Source organism: Gossypium hirsutum, chromosome D01, assembly GCF_007990345.1.
Source record: "Gossypium hirsutum isolate 1008001.06 chromosome D01, Gossypium_hirsutum_v2.1, whole genome shotgun sequence".
NCBI classification, from domain to species: domain Eukaryota; kingdom Viridiplantae; phylum Streptophyta; class Magnoliopsida; order Malvales; family Malvaceae; genus Gossypium; species Gossypium hirsutum.
The window spans coordinates 14,610,449-14,628,654 of NC_053437.1; the positions used below are offsets into that span (position 1 = coordinate 14,610,449).

General features: G+C 30.7%; 1 protein-coding gene across 1 annotated transcript; it reads left to right on the top strand.

The window, feature by feature from the left end:
- The first annotated feature begins 3,180 nt into the window (after positions 1-3,180).
- On the top strand, positions 3,181-5,573 carry LOC107920899 (nuclear transcription factor Y subunit C-2). Its single transcript, XM_016850723.2, has 3 exons — positions 3,181-3,329; positions 3,854-3,912; positions 4,372-5,573. Exon 3 carries the CDS (start codon positions 4,422-4,424, stop codon positions 5,199-5,201), a length of 780 nt encoding a protein of 259 aa, XP_016706212.1. The 5' UTR covers positions 3,181-3,329; positions 3,854-3,912; positions 4,372-4,421; the 3' UTR covers positions 5,202-5,573.
- The last annotated feature ends 12,633 nt before the right edge of the window (positions 5,574-18,206 follow it).

Genomic DNA, 18,206 nt, shown 5'->3' on the forward strand with positions numbered 1-18,206 from the left:
CAATATCGGGAAGCTCCGGAGAGCCATTAATCGAGAAGCTCATGAAAAAGCCTTTAATCGGGAAGCTCTGGAGAGCTATATATCGGGATGATCATAAGAGTTGCGGTGTGTCCACAACACATGCAGGATCACAGCCAATCAAGATGCTCCGAAGAGCTATTAACGGGAAGCTCACAAGAACCATATAACGGGAAGCTCGTGAGAGCCAAATATCAGGATGCTCATGATAGCTAATATCAGGACGCCCTTTCGAGCTGTGGTGTGTCTGCAACACATGCAGGACCATAACCAATTCGGGAACCCTGTATCCATTGAATTTTATATATTCAAACGAGACTTAATATTTGTCGGACATTGCTGGATATGTGACTGATTTTCATACATGTCAATTACACAACACGCATACATAACATTCAATTTAAACACATAATTATACAATTTAGTTACACAAACTTACCTCGACAAGTGTTCATATACGTAAAATCTACTAATTCGACACTTTTTTTCCACGATCTAACTCCGTCTTTGGTCTATCCAGATCTATACGAGTAAATTTAACTCAATTTAATACAATTCATATTCAATTCACACTTTAGGAAAAATTACCATTTTACCCCTATACTTTTGATAAATTACAATTTCATCCCTAGGCTCGGAAAATAAAATTCATGCAATTTAATCCTAATTCCAAGCCTAGAAAATTTTTAAATGTAACAATAACAGCTCATATATTTCATAAAATTCAGAATTTTTCCATGAATTGCATCTTTTCAATTTAGTCCCTAAATTATAATTTAATCAAAATTCACTTTACAAAAGTTGTTTATCTATAATCAACCTTTCATTTTCTACCATAAAAATTCATAATCCATGCATATTCATCCATGGCAAAACCCTAGTACTTTGATAACTTTGCAAATTAATCCTCGAGATAACTAGATTAAGCTATTACGATCTCGGAAACATAAGAATCATTAAAAACGAGACTTGAATACTCACCTAATTGAGCCAAAATATGCTTGCCTATCTTCAAGCTTCAAACTAGGGTTTCCATGTCTTTTATTTTAAGAAAGATAATAATATAATGATATTTTGTTTTATTTTATTACTTATCATCTTTAATTATTTTTACTTTCAAATTTCATCCTTTTCTTTTCTTAAATTTCCAATAATGAATCATTATAGTTATCTACTAACTCCTCTAAATGGTCTATTTGTAATATAAGGACCTCAAATTTTGAATTCCATATTCAATTTTTGCATTTTATGCAATTTGGTCCTTTTTATCAGATTAGGCATAAAATCAGTAAAAATTCTTTATGAAATTTTCATACGACATTTCTATCGTAATGCAGACCATGAAATAATATTAAAATAATTTTTCTTTTGGACTCGAATTTGTGGTCCCGAAACCACTATTTTGATTTCACTAAAAACGAGCTGTTACATTCCTATATCCTATAAAATCCCTTTGTTTGTTTTTATTACTTTATTTTTGCTATTCATCTTTGTTGGTAGTCTCTGCATTTTCTTGTAACTTTATTTCATTGTTTCTATTTTTGTTTGTGAGTAGTTAATTTTCACCCTGTTAGTCTCAAGTAAACAAGTTTATCTTTTTTTTTTAAATTTTTTTTCTTTATTTCTCCTGTTTGAAAGTAGATCATGAAGTCTTCCACCTGTGAAGAAGAGGCTAGCGATTCTGTTGTTGAGGGAGGGAAGAAGGATAATGCTCCATTGCGCTTGAGAAGGAAAAATGGTTGCTGGTGTTGGATCTGGTGCCCTGAGTGTAGTATATTCATTTGTAAACTTGTAAATTTTTTTGAACAAATTAGTTAATAAAAAAAATTCATTGATTACATTAATATACTTTATATAATTGTTTTCATATGGTTTTTGCACGCAAAGCAAAATAGAAGCAAATGTTGCTCATTAGTTGTCTAAATGTTTAACTAATATTAAGCTGTATTACGTTGTCGGATCGTAGTACATTGGAGTGTGAAGAAAACAAATACCACAATCTTTGATACATGCACGGATGGGGTGAAATTGTTAAATTTAATTCACTAAAGCTATTAATTTTCAAGTATGAAAAATCAATTGACCTACGACGCATTTTTGGATGGAATCTAGGCCTTTTTGGGTTAACATACCTTCTAATTAATGAAAGAACTACATTTTGTCTTCGAAACATACTTTGAATCACCTTATTTTGAGTTCAGAAACTCATGTTATGGCCATTTTAGTGAAGATTGCATAAGCAAAAAATTTTGGACGTGTTTGTTACGAGAATTACGAATTTTGGATTTGGTTTACTTTTAAATCATATTGGATTCAATTTTGAGTCTTAATTTTGATGGTATATAAGCCCAATATTTTATTTATTAAGTTTTATATTTTTTTGTATTTATTCATTTCAAAATTTAGGAGATTTTAAGTCTTTTAAATTGCTTAAAAAGTTAGTTCAACTAAGATTACTTTGTTTTATTATAATCATGAGATTTTCATTTTGTAGCCTATATAAAAAGATCTTTATTATTCATTAGAAAAGACGTTTTGATTATTTGATTCATAAAGCACTCTTTGGGGTTAAGATTAACTTAGGCATCACATTTGTTGTTCTAACATTATATTTTCAGATATTGAAATTAAATTTCAAATATTTTTGCCTGCTTTTGGTAAATATTTTGTTGCTTTTGGAATCAAAATTGAAATAAAATAGAAGATTTGAATTAAGGACAGAAGGAAAAGACCCTAGGTTTGAAACCTTAATTTTTTTCCACTGCAACTTAAAATTCATTATAAATTAATATGTAATTCTAATATTAATTTTTGCAATGGTTAAATTTAAAAGTTACATACATGGCATCCTACTTTTTTTAAAGGCGGTTTATTTTTGGCTTGAAAACTAGAATGTTTTGTAACTTTAAGTACCTAATTGAACAAAAAGATATATTTCAGGGGCCAATTTATAATTAAGCCTTTTCTTAAATACCCTCCCATTTTGACATGTATTGTCAGAACAACCCTCCCCTTTACATTTGCAGTCATTTCCTCGTTACGTCAGCGGTGGAAGACGTGAGCCTCCTCCTCTGACCTTTTTGTCCACTTGCTATTTGCCACATGGAATCAAATGAAACTCAGTCCTGGCACCGACACGTGTTCGCTTGTTAGATACCTCCAGAGAACTCTTTCTCTTTCAAAATTAAAGTTTTTATCTTTTATAGCTATTCAAATTGAAGCTCTCTCAGTCCCTCCCTTTCTCTCTCTTCTTTTTTCTTTTTTATTGGTTCTTGAGAAGATTCAACTGCTGAAGGGAAGGTAGATCAAAGGTAAATTTTATGAATGTTTTTATTTTTATTTTTTTTGGTTTTCTAGGGGTTTTACTTTCCTGTTTGGTTGGTGGGAAAGGATCATATAGAAAATTTCTATTTTGGGTTTGGATATCTTTTGTATTAGTTTGGGTTTCAGACGACTAAACCAAACTCGGTTTGTTCTAAAACCTTTTTCTTTTCCTTTTATTTTCACTTGAAAAGAAGAAGCTTGTTCTCAGTTCTTAGGAATCAAGCAAAGCAGTTAGTGTTATTATTTGGGGTGAAATGTCTTTGAAGTTACTTCCTTTCCATGCATGTATGGTTTTCTTTCTAAAAATTTAGTGTTGTATAGGCATGAAAAAAGAAGTAAAGTTTTGGGATTTTAATTAATTGTTTTTTTTTCTCTGCTATGAATTAAAAAAGCAATTACTTGATTGTAATTAGGCTAGTCATGCATGTCAATTGCATGTTGTAGATTAGATGGGTAGTTTGTATTTCAGGGTTTTGTTAAAAGTACTTTAACTAATCAATTATCTGTGCAGGTTGGAATAAATTAGTGGCATTCAAGTGTTTGGTTATCTGCTTTATTTTCTTTTCAAGGGTAAGTGTCCCACATTATCTTAAAAATTACTTTTCCTCTGGGTTTAGATTTTTTTTTCCCTTTTCTTGAGACTGCAACTTGTCAATAAATGGATTGGCTATAAGATGGAATTTTGTTGCTCTTACAAATTCATTCAACTTGCTACGAGATGGTATTTTGTTGCTGTTACATAATGCAGGACATTTGAAGAGAAAGCTTCATTTGCCGTAAACTACTGACTAGTTTCTTGTATGTGGTTGCTAGAGCTAACATTTGGACAAGAAAGTATAATTGTTAACAAATAGTGGAATCAAATTATCAGCATTCTAAAAAGCTTTTCTTCTATGTAGTTGTTAGTGAGTAGGTCTATGCCTGTGAATAAGTTGGTTAAATGATTTACAATAACGAAGGAAGTTTCAGGTCAAGCTACTTGCTTATGTTAAAGGGATACCTGTTTTAATCTATATTTATTTGTAACAGTGTGGGGTAATGAGAAGATAGAAGAAGATCAAAGGGTTCTTTTTTAAATCATGGATCAACGGGAAAAAACACAGCAGCAGCAGCAACAGCCTGTGATGGGAGTTGTACCTGGTGCTGGGCAGATAGGCTATTCTACTGCTTACCAAACTGCTTCCATGGTCGCTTCTGGCACTACAGGAGTAGCTGTCCCTATACAAACTCAGCCTCCTGCTACTTTCTCTAGTTCTCCACATCAACTTGCCTACCAACAAGCTCAGCACTTCCACCACCAACAGCAGCAGCTTCAAATGTTCTGGGCTAACCAAATGCATGAAATTGAGCAAACAGCAGATTTCAAGAATCACAGTCTCCCACTTGCTCGGATAAAAAAGATAATGAAAGCAGACAAAGATGTGCGGATGATATCAGCGGAGGCTCCTGTAATTTTTGCAAAAGCTTGCGAGATGTTCATCTTGGAACTGACTTTACGCTCTTGGATCCATACAGAAGAGAACAAAAGGAGGACACTACAGAAGAATGATATAGCAGCCGCTATTTCGAGGACTGATGTCTTTGATTTCTTGGTTGATATTATTCCAAGGGATGAGTTGAAAGAGGAAGGACTTGGGGTCACCAAGGCTACTATTCCTTTAGTTGGTTCACCTGCTGATATTCCTTATTACTATGTCCCACAGCACCCTGTGGGATCCCCAGGGATGATAATGGGAAAGCCAATTGATCAAGCTGCATTGTATCCTGGCCAGCAGCCTCGACCGCCCATGGCTTTCATGCCATGGCCTCAGGGTCAGCCACAGCAGCAGCAATCTGAACAGCAGCCAAGCGATTCTTGATTCGCCTGATGCATTGTAACCGGTTCGCAGCAGTGAAATTTCCAAGCAATTAAATCAAACACTGCTTTATCTATAGTTAGGTTGTTGTAGCGGTAGGTTAGGCACAAGCTGTAACATTGAGAGTTGATGATGCCAGTTTCAATCAATGGCAGCTTTAACATGTCATTTGCTGTTGGTTTATGATGTTTGCTTGAAAGAAGCATGTTCCTGGCCATTAGATTATTAGCTTTGCTTGAGCGGGTATAGTTCCCAAAGGGTTTTATTGAAGACGCTTGTTAGTTGTAATTGGTAAAGCTTGGTACTGCCCTAGAGACGATCGAAATTTATTTCGTGCTTTTCCGGGTTCAAAGAAAAATATCACTTATTTGGTTATATAATATTACTATTTAAAATTTTTTTTTAATCTTTTTAACTTTTAAATTAACCGTTTCATTCAAAAGTAATAAAAAAAAATTAATGTTGGTTAAATTTATTGATGTAGTATATAAGTGAATGGTCATGTTAATAATTAAGTAATTTTTTAAAAAAAATATAAAAATATTTTATAACAAAAATATATTTTAATATTTTTAAATTTTATAAAAAAAATAAATAAAAAACTAAAAGATGAATTTTTTTATAAAATTGAAGGAAAAAAAAATATTTTTATGCTCCAAGAAAATACTACAGACATATTTGAATTCCTACTAAGCTTTTGGGAAAAATATTCTGTAATTTGAAAATTATCTATTTATCCATTGGAAAATTGATTAAAAACACATAAATCATTCGACATTTATATACCAAGTAAATTTTAATTAAAATAATATCATACTTTGGTTAATTATTATATTTTTTATTCCTACTTTGGTTAATATTAATAATGCATTTATTATTTTATTATATTTTTATCCAAGTTTTCAAATGCAAAATGAGATCTAGAATTGTCATAATTAATATGAAATAAGATTTTAGTGAAATTATACTCTAATTGAAGTAAATCTTAAAATTTTAAACTTATTTTAAATTCAATCATAGTTCATTAAATTATTTTCATTTAAATAAATTACTAAAATGAATTTTTTATTATAATTGAAGTAAATTTTAAAATTATATTTTATTCAATCATTACTCATTAAAATGTTTTTGTTTAAATAAATGGGTGTCTAAAATGAGAAATTTAACTAAAACGAGTGCATATCAATATTGTCATTAGTCAAATTAATGGTAAATAATTAAAACTAATGACGTTACTATATATGAAAATTTGAGTTTATATACACACACGTATACAACGACTAATGCGACATATGGAATAAATTTTGTAATATGTTTTATATAGAACTAGATTTTATCAATTCTGGGTAAATAAAAATATTTTATATTTATAAAAAAAATTTAACAAATGGTTAGTAGTAGAGTGGTAAGGGGTTTTTTTTCATGAGAATTTGTTGGTCTCGTGTTCAGTTCTCAAATAATGTTTTCCAACTGTTTTATTTGAAGATTATATAAAAGTATGAAAAGATGAAAATACTGTTATAATAATATTAATTACACTTTAAAGTAAGGTTATTTTAGTAATTTCATAGCTGAATTGGTATCGAGTTGACTTGTGACACTAACTCGATCATCCATTTTATATATAGTATAGGTTAGAAAGCATTTTAAGCTTCAATTTGTTTTTAGTTTTTTCTTTATATAGAATTTAGCCTCTTAACGTTTTTTTTGTCACTTTGGTCTTGATTATTTTCTTATCACTTTGATACTTAACCTTTAAATTTTAGTCAAATTATTATTTTTATGTAAAAGCTAACTAAACTATTAATTTTGAGGATGCTAATGTGATAACTCACATGACAGTCCATATGTACTTCATACTGATATGAATAATTTACTTGATTTTAATGAAAACAAACTTGTATTTTTAATTTTTTCTATGAAGTAATATGAACTACCATGTAAGATGTCATGTTAGTGTCATTAAAACTTGACATAATGATAAATTTAGCCTATAATGTTTACCTTTTTTTACTCTGGCCCTAATTTTTTTGATCACTTTGGTCCTCAACCTTTAAAGTTTAGTCAAATTGCTTTTCTTTAGGCGGAAAAATTGATTGAACTGTTAAAATTTTAAGGACATTGACATGGTAGTCTGTGTGGCATTCCCTGTATACTTCATTGTCAATGTGGACGATTTTTTTTAAAAAAAGTATGAACTTTTTATTAATTTTTTTGGGTAAACTACACTAATAGTCACCTAACTATTAGTGAATTTATTTTTTAGTCATCCAACTATGAAAACTTACAAAACAATCACCCAACTATTCAATGTTGTTGTTGCTTTTTTTTGACACCACTAAGCTAATGGTGGTAGGTTTTAAAATTGGCGTGACAACAATTTTAATTCTCAATATTTATATATTGTGTCAATTTAGTCTAGATTCTGAAAAAATTTAACCCTAAACATTTACACATCGTAATTTGGTATTTTTTGTAGTTTTGCTTTTCTTTGTGACCCTTTCACCTAAAAAGCTAAAAAAAAACTACTTATTTAAACTTGACTAAAAATATAAAAAAACAGCAACACCGAAAAATTTAAGATAATAATTTTCATCTTTTCTCATTCTTTTTAAAAGTTAACACTTAATGTCAAAAAGAAAAGAAAAACTGAAAAAAAGACCCACGATGCATAAATATTGAGGGTTAAAATTTTTTAGAATCAAGACTAAATTTGTAACACCCCATACTCAACTAGGATGGTTCGACCTAAATCCGGAATGTCACATTAGTCACCAGAGTGACTCTCCGTTCCATCTCCGTCCGAACCTCCAACACACCAACATATCGTGCAACACGCCAAACTTAACCCTTATGAAGGATCCAAATATATCGTGTTACTACTCATAAAACCTATTGTGGCATGTAATTAACAAAACTTGTGGTGTGAGTTGTTTTCAAAACTATATAAAAATTTCAGAAATAGCCATTTCGGAAATCACCTTCATTGAACCAGACATATCATTTTCAAATCATTCCAGTTACAATAGATATTCAAAAAAGATATCTTGATAAGTAAATGTTTGTTATACTGATTTCTTCTCAAAATAAACCTATTCACATCACACCTTTCATGTTATGTACAATACAAAATTACAGGAGTCTCACAGCAACATGTGTCCTTTAGCGTAGTCTAATAGAATGTTGTAACAGCCCGTTTTTCAATCGTGTCGGAAATAGTAGTTTAAGGGTAACCAAATTCGACGAGTAAATTTGTAAATATTGTTATTTAATATTTACGAGTTAAATATGGTTTTAAAAAGGTTTTTGATTTGATAATTTATGTTATATAAGCGATTTATTAAGTTCAAGTGGTAAGACCTTAAGGTCAAGTGATTTTAGAAAATGAGGTATCGGAACCTCGTTTCTATAAATTGATCCGTAAATATTTTTATAAATATTTATAGAGTGTCATTAAGGTTGTATTAAAGTTTTGTTGAAAAAATTTAATGTTTCGATGGTTAATTAAGTAAAAAAGACTAAATCGTAAAAAGTGTAAAATGTGATCAATATTTGATTAGAGTGATTAAATGGTTTGTTAAATAAAGGTAAGTGGACTTGAATGGTAAATGTCGAAGCCTTTTTTTTTTAAATCGACTTTTATTTTTAAAAAAATGAAAAATGGGAGTTGCGTCCAATTCTTTTTCATGAGGTGTGATTGGGTCACCTTGTAAATTGATTGTTTTAATAAACGGTTTGATCTACTAAAACAAAGATTTTTTTTCTACAAAATTCAGGAAATGAGTTTGGGAGTCGATTACGCACGAGGAAGAGTTAGTACCCTCGTAACGCCCAAAATTGGTACCTAATTGATTACTTAGTGTCTTGTGCCATGAATTGAGAATTTGAAGAGAGTTCAAAATACGATCCCTTATTAAAACATTGCTTAACTAAATCAATTTCGAAAGAAAGGGTTATTTCAAGTTAATCGAGAAGGAAGGATTGTGTCCCATAAGTTAGGATACAATGCCTTAAATTCCCGAAAACGAGAATAAACGCTAAAAATTTATTTTAAAATATATTCAATTATCTCGGTTTTAGAAAAAAGACATATTCCGTAAGTTGGGAGCATGACTTTTCTAATTCCAAAAATAATGAACGTCGTTTCGGTTTAAAAATTTCCTTCTTATTCATCGTGCAAAAAACGAACATGATGCTTATAGAGATGGGCATTTTAGCTTATTCGGGTATAATATACAAATGAATAGGTACTTAAGCCTAATGTATGACATAACGATAATGAGGTAGTTTAAAATGATTATATGGGTAGCAATTATATTAGAATGATAAATAAAAAATAAATGGATAAATGGTATGGTAATAATAATATCAACATAGCAATAATAAGAAAATTAGTTTGTGGCATTAACAACAAAATAAATAAAGAAGCTCAAAAAAAAAATGAAAATGAAAGTGCTTAATGAAAATGGAGTATAAATAGTATAAAAAGAAGTGAAAGAATAATAAATAAATAAATAAAATAAATAATAAATAACATCAAATTTAAATGTTTAAAAAGTAAAAGAAAAAACGAACAAACAAATAAACAGATAAAACACATATAAATAACATTCAATTTAAGTATTTAAAAGGTAATAGAATAATAAGTAAATAGATAAATAGATAAAGCTGATATAAATAAGATTAAATTTAGATATTTAAAAAGTAAAGAATAATAAATAAATGAATATATAAAACAAATATGGATAATATGAATTTTAAATAAAAACAAGGCAATAATAATAAATAGGTAAATAAACAACTAATAAAATAATAAAAAAATTAGTACAAGGAGAAATTAAATAAATAAAGGATTGAATTGAAATTTAAGTGAAATTAAAGGGTACAAATTGTAAATAAAAAAAAGGCTAACAAGGATCAAAATACAACGCGCTAAAAAGAATGGGGACTGAAAGGGAAAATATCCCTTGTCCTTATGCGTGCCGTTTCCTTTGGCAAGTCAAGGGACCGAATTAAAAATGAAATAAAATTGAATGGCCAAATCTAAAAAGAAAAAGAAAATTAGGGCCTAAATAAAACGCGCGCAAAGGGACAAGGACTAAATGGGAAATTATTCCCAGTCCTTAGAGTGCGCCGTTTCGTAATGGACCGAAATGAAATGAAAATAACATTATGCAGAAAGATTTTAAATATATAAAATGTGGATAGGGCTGGATTGAAAAGTGTAAAAAAGGCGGAAGGATTGAAGCAGCAAATAGCCCATTTCTGTTGAAAACAAGCGGTTCCTATCTGCTTGCAGGTTGGGTTTCGGGTTGGCCACCCAAAACGACACCGTCTTGGGCGTTTGGGGGGTTGAGTGAAACAACGCCGTTTCACTATGGTTATATAAGTTAAATATTTAAAAAAAAACATTTCACCCCTTTACTTTAAAAAAAAAACTCTTTTTTTTTTCTCAAAATCCCTTTTGGCCGGCCATAGCTCTGGCGAACCACCGCCGTAGGTCACCGATGATGGCTCTACCGTCCACAGAGGTCGAAAAATTCCAAGACCCCGTTTTTGTCCCTTTTTTCGAGTAGAACCCAAATCTGGGTTTGAAATGCCCAAAAAAGCCTTCAAAATTAAAAAAGAAACAAAAGAACCCCTCGTTTCTACCCACTTTTGTCGCGACCATTCGGCGAACCCCCAAGGGTTCGTCGGTCTTCCAGAACGGAGGGAGAAGTGACGACGATCAAGGTAAAAGATTTGTGTTTTTTTTATGTGGCATGATAGCAGTGGCGCGGCTACAACTAGGGTTTTTTTTTCTGAAAATTTTGTTTGTGTCGTGGGCTAGGGTTTTTTGGTTATTTTGGGCCATATTGGTCTTGGGCCTGCTCTTTTGTTTTGTAATTTGGACTTTTAATTTATATATTTTTTGGATTTTATTTGTCTTGGGCCCGGGCAAATAAGCCCATTATAGTAAATATACCATTTTTAAAAGGTGTTGGACGGTTAGTGGGGTTATTTAGTTAAAAAAACTAATGTTTATTAATTTATAAAAGCATTATATTATGTTATAATGTTAATAAAATAATAAAAAGAAATTAAAAGATGATTCATTCATCTTCTTCACCATTGTTAGTCAAAACAAAAAGAGGGATAAGCTCCAAGCTTTGGTCAAGCTTCAATTGATGAATGTGAGTCCGTTTTTCACCAGTTTCTTTTAATTTTTATGTTTTTGAGATCATTGCAACTAGGTCCAGTTAGGCCGTACCTTCGATTTTGAAACTGTTAAAGATATTGAATGTTGTCATTGATTAATCTATGTGATTTTAGTTATTAAATGATGAATTTGAAGTATTAGTTGTTATTTATAAGTATTTTATTAAGTAATTTTGATGAATTTATCGATTAAGGACTAAATTATTGAAAGAGTAAAAATACAAAGATTTGATGTGAAATTATTGTAAATATGGGATATTTTGTGTGCCGTGAATATTCAACTGATGTGAATTGGCATTAAAAATGGTTAATTTGCATGTCAAAAGTAAAATGTTAAGGGCAATTTTGTAAAAATGTCAAAAGTGACTAAATTGCATAAAATATATTGTTTTACTGTCTAAATTAATAGATTGAATGAAATACTTAATTTAGATCAAGATTGAGTGGAAAATAGAGAAGAATGGAAAACTACCAAAATGCACCATGTACTTTGTCATTTCTACAATTTAGCCAAGTAAGTTCGTTCGGTTTAATTTTAGTTTATATTTAAGTGAAATATATGAATCTAATTGCATAGTATTAGATTATATTGATGTGTGTAATTGAAAACAAAAATAATGAATTGATATTACGTTGATCATTGATTGAGAAACTTGGAGCCATTGTTGCAAATTAGTTTTGTAATTTAATTAATATGAACTCAATTATATTTCTAAGTGTTTATGAATATTAAAGTTTAAATGATATAAAATTACTAATATTAAATTGATTTTTTGATAGAACAGCAATTGTAAAAAGTTATGAAAATGATAATTTCTGATATTAATGAAGATAGGTTGCATTCGCTCGTAAGACCATAGCGAGGCTATGACAATTATTCAAACGTAAGACCATGGTTGGACCATGGCAGTGTTTATATGTAAGGTCATAGCTGGGCTAAGGCATTCTAATGATAATATCATATCTAGGTTTTGGCACTATGGACGTAAGACCATGGTTGGACCATGACAGTGTTTATATGTAAGATCATAGTTGGGCTATGGCATTCTGATGATAAGACCATAACTGGGTTATGGCACTACGAATGTAAGACCATGGCAGGGCCATGATAATGCATATGTAAGACCATAGTTGGACTATGGCACAAAGGAAACGTGTACCAGGGTTTCAACCGTCTTCACAATATTCATCAATTATAGAAAAGGGATGGCCTCAACCATCATTTACCACACTTTGTGTAAGCTCCGGTAAGGGTTCCGATTGACTTCACTATGACAAATATGGAAAGGTATGATGTACCAATGATTAAAGTATGAATATTCATGAATATGAAAGGTATGATTTAAGAGATTCTATGTTTATGTTCTATATCTTACCATGTGATGATATCGCTAAGTTATGTGTTTAATCATTAGCTTGTGGTTATGGTAAGTGTTTAATATGAACCAAGGCATGTGTGTATGAAATTTATTGGAATGGTGATAAATAAAAAACATGATATGTTATGAAGGATGATAAATCCAATTAGATCATGCTCAAGTATAATGGTTATTTATGTTAAGTTCACATGAATTATATTCAATTATGCTAACATGTGTTGTTGTTGGTGCTTAGGCTTGTGCCAAGTTGGTGATTGAATTATATCATGTTTAACCTTAATGAAATACATTGAAACGGTAAGTGCTCAATTGCTAACGTACTTATGTCCGTGAAAAGGTGGAATAAATCCAAGTATGTAATTTCTTATGCAATGGTTGATTCAAAAAGAGCTATGTTTAAATGCACTAGCTTGTAGTCATGGTTGATGTTAAGCTTATAACTTGTGTGTTATGCATATGAAATCGGAGAAGAAAGGTAATGAAATGGTAAATTCATAGTTGAAATGAAATTTGAGGAAAAATGAAGTAATGAGTTTGAATGATGTATTATATGTGGAAATTGATGTATGCTATGGATGAATATACCTATAACATGGATAAATACACTAAGTCGGGAATTGATAATGTTGCTTAGGTTTATGATAAGCATTGGGAACAGAATGAAAAGAGAGTAAATTGAAAAGTGTATAATCTTATAAAAAGGTTGATGATTATCTATTAAGTCCCATAAAATCCTATCATGATATGAATGATAAATATATATGACATTAGTGAACTTACTCATTTGTGAGTTAATGATCATATCGATTTATGAATCTTATGACATTGGCATAGATTTATGTTTATTCTATAAAGTTTATTATTGAAATGGAATATTATGCTTAAAGTTTATACGAACTTACTAAGCATTCATTGCTTACGTAGTTATTCTCCTTTACTTTACAGATTATCGAAAGCTCAATCGGGTTGGAAGCTAGTTGGAGATCCATCACACTATCCATCGGCTATATCCGTAGATTTTCATAATTTTGAGTCATGGTTATAATGGCATGTATAGGTGTCTTTGTTTGATGAAATTATTCATTATGTTTGACTTGTAAATATGCTATTTTAAGTGATGAAATAACTGTTATGTTGACATGTATGTAAGGAACTTTAATGGTTGTTAGTTTGGTATCTAAGTACTTAAATGATGGTAGTTGAAATGACGAATATAAAGGTATGCTATGAAATGTTGGTTTGGTATGGAATGAGATAGTGCATTGAGTTGTTAAATGGCTAGTTTTGGTAGCTTTGGTTGTGGTTGGCATATGGCTAAGTTGCTAAGGTATTGATTGAGTTGTGTGAATGGTCATATTGGTGGTTATGAGTACAAAAATGATATGTGAACATTATGGTAAATTTAGTATATAATTTGTTCAATTGGTTGATTGATTTATGGCTAAATTTAGCAAATGTTTAGTCAAATTTGATTGTTGTGTTTGAGGTGCCTTTAAGACATATTGGTTGTATGGATAGATCCCATTTTGATTTAACTACATCATGCATGTTTTAGGTACATTTTTGAATGTTTGAAATAGGTACAAATGGTTTGTATGTGTGAGCATGTTTAGGGTGAATAAAATGGCTTGAAATTGACCTATTTCTCATCCACACTGCCTAAGACACGAGCGTGTGTCTCAACCATGTGTGACACACAGTCACGCAACACGACCTTGTGTCCCCTGTAGGTTTTTATAAGTTGTATTTCGAGAGTTACACGGCCTGGCACATGGGCGTGTGGCTTGGCCGTGTGACCTAAGTCAGAGAGTTACACAGGCACAGACATTGGTTGGGATACGGTCGTGTGTCTCTACTTCGAATACCTATACGGCCTGAGACACGGGCATATGTCTCAGTAGTGTGACCCCTGTAGTATGAAATTTTTCTATCTTTTGCCATGAAGTTCTAAATGTTTTTGATTTAGTCCCGAATCGTTTCTAAAGTGTTTCTAAGGCCTCAAAGGCTCAAAAAAGGGACATTATGCATGTGTTTGAATGGAATATGATGTCTTTTATAAATGATTGTGATTGAATGTTTTAAGTTAAAATTTTATGGTAATGCTCCTTAACCCTATTTCAGCGACGGATACGGGTTAGGAGTGTTACAAATGTCCTTTATTCAATAGCAAGATTGAAAAGGAAAGGAAACTAGGTAAGTTCAAAAGAACTTAATGAGTTATCTCACATAGATAATGGTATTTCACCACATAGCCAGTCAAAGTTTCAAACACAGTATTACTGTAACACCTCTAATCTGAATTCGTCGTCGGATTAGGGTTACGAGGTATTACCGAACATATTACAGCTCATAACAAGCATTCATTACAATTCATGTTTCGTAAATTAACCACATCAATACATTTATCCCATTCAAATTTCAGAGCATAAAACTCCTAAATTCATCTCATTTGCTTTTATTTATAAAACTTATACCATACAGATTATACTACTATGCAATATCACACAGCATATAGACCCAACATATTCGGCCTAAACAACCTCAACTAGTGGACCAGTATGAAATTTTAATCATCATAGTCTTACACTCAATTTACCCAAATAATATAAACCAAATTATAACACGTACTACAAATCATAGTATACTTCATTTACAAATTCCATAATCAAGCCATACCATATATATAACCATTACAATAAGGCCAAATTTACCACTTCACTCATCATGAGGTTATGCGCATATATCCACAATATTTTGAGCAAATTTCAATCAATCATATTGAAACATATCATACCCTCACAACCTATTCATAGTAAACCAACCATAAATGATTACATTACTAGTTTATACATTTATTTTCACTACTGAATATTCGAATTTGCATACACATTATATACTAACTCCCCAAACTATTTCCAAGATAATTATACCTCAAATTATAATACCAAATCATACATTTTTCTCAATACAATTTTATGCACAAGAGACCATGCTATTTTGAACCATTTCGAATATATATCTAATACTTTAAGTACACCTAAATCACATGCTTAAAAATTTCGTACACATAGCCAATCCCTTAACCACATATTTGATCATCACAATTAATCCTCCAAAAATAAATCATGTCATTTTCATCATGAACTATACCTAAAAATTCACTTTTTTTTTCCAAACCTATATAATATATGCATGATCATCCATTACATATCTATCATTACTATATTACTAAGCTAAATTATACAATTATCCACTATTCAAAATTTATTTTCACATCTCATACATATATATATACCAATAACCTACTTTCATAATAGGTTCATATTCTAGCCATAATGCACAAGCTTAAACATTATAACAAATCTATATAATCAAATACCACACATATATAAATACCATGAAATATATTTTCATAATATACTAATACCATAACCGAACACATAAGTATTAATATCAAGATTAAGTCATTTTCGCATGGCTAATTATATATACACACTTTATGACTAAACAAGACGAATACTAGCCTATACATGCCATATGTTCAAAATTTCAAAATTTCAAAATACAGAGATAGAGATCGATAGTGTGACGGACTTCCTTGATGACTCCCGAACTTGTAACAAGATTCGAAAATCTATAAAAAAATAAATGAACAAGCACACAATAAGGTTAAATAACTTAATAAGTTGTAATCACATAATTTTCAAAGAACTCATAAAATTACACCAGTAGGCTGAATTCTACTATTCATGTACACATACATATAAAATCATTTTTATACGATTAATTCATCTTTTCATGTTATATATACTACCTACCTTTACTTTCAATTTCGTATAACTTAACATACCTGAATTATTTAACTCAAACTCACATTCGATTTTACCATAGGATTTCCCCTTATATCTTTCAGATTCAGAGAAATGATACTCGATCGGCTCAAAAAGCTCGTACAATGCCAATATCCCAGACGTGGTCTTACATGTAATCAAACAACGATGCCACTGTCCCAGATAGGGTCTTACACATAATCATATACGACCCCAATGTTCCAGACATGGTCTTACACATAAATCTCAAATCGAGGCCAACGTCCTAGATGTGGTCTTACACGATGTCACATTTCAGCATTTCTGTAGTTCGTATGACTTTCGGACGTCGTAAATCAACCAATTAAAACTCATAATTAATCATCATTTGTCAAATACAATTCGGCATAATAGGGTACACATAAACATTTAGATTCGACTATACATAAAATAAATACAGTAAATTTAACTTCAATAATTTACTTACGAACTGATCGAGACGACTATTCGACAACTTTTGATTTCCCCTGATCCAAATTCGCTTTCTTCTTTTCTTGATCTAATTTAATACAAATTTAACTTGTTTAATACCATATTCACTCAAATTCATTCAAAATTACATAATTTGGGAATTTTGCATTTTAGCCCCTAATATTTTATATTTTCTCAATTTAGTCCCTATTTCACAAAACACAAAATACACAAAATTCATCAACACCATGCCTTAGCCAGATCTTCCTAAGGTCCATAGCAATCCATATATTTCTTTTATTTCACATTCAAGCCCCTAAATTTTCAAATTTTACAAACAAATCCCTAATTTGGATTTTTATAAAAAAAATTACTTAATTAAACATGATAATCAAACATCAAAGATTTATTTGTCATCATCAAACAAAAATTTCATCATATTATCAACAATGACACTTCTCGAAATCATCATTAATTCCAAAAATTAAAACATGAGCTAGGTAATATACAAAGCAACGATCTCAAAAACGTAAATATTATCGAAAATCAAACAAAGAACATACCTAATTTTAATCTTCAAAGTGTCGAAAATACAAAGCTCCAAAGTTCTCTTTTCTTTCTCAAGTTTCGGCAAAATAAGGCTATTTGCATGGCCATATTATGTTTTATTTTATTTAATTACAAGCTATTTACTATTTACTATTGTAACCTTACTAAAAATGATAATATAAGTCACCTAACTCATGGACGTAAATGTCCACTAACCTCATAATGGTATAATAACCATTTAAGGACTTTCCATAAATCAAATCATAACAAATTAACACTTTAACAATGAGAATGCCACTTTTACTTTTTATGCAATTTAGCCCTTTTTACTAATTAAACACACAAACGGATAAATTAAATCACGAAAATTTCACACATGTCAATTCACATACTAAAAGCATGGAAAATAATATTAAAATATTTTTTAACTTGAATTTGTGGTCCCAAAAACACTGTCCGACTAGTGTCTAAACTGGGCTGTTACAATTACAGTTCTCCGGATGGTAAGTACCATGCACAGATAGACTATACACTAATTTCCTTTACCTTTGGCGTCTACAATACGCCCATATGACCATACAAACCATCCTTTTTCATGTTAG

Bases quoted from the DNA above. Each gene is read 5' to 3' on its own strand.
- LOC107920899 (XM_016850723.2), top strand. From the start codon at position 4,422: ATGGATCAACGGGAAAAAACACAGCAGCAGCAGCAACAGCCTGTGATG.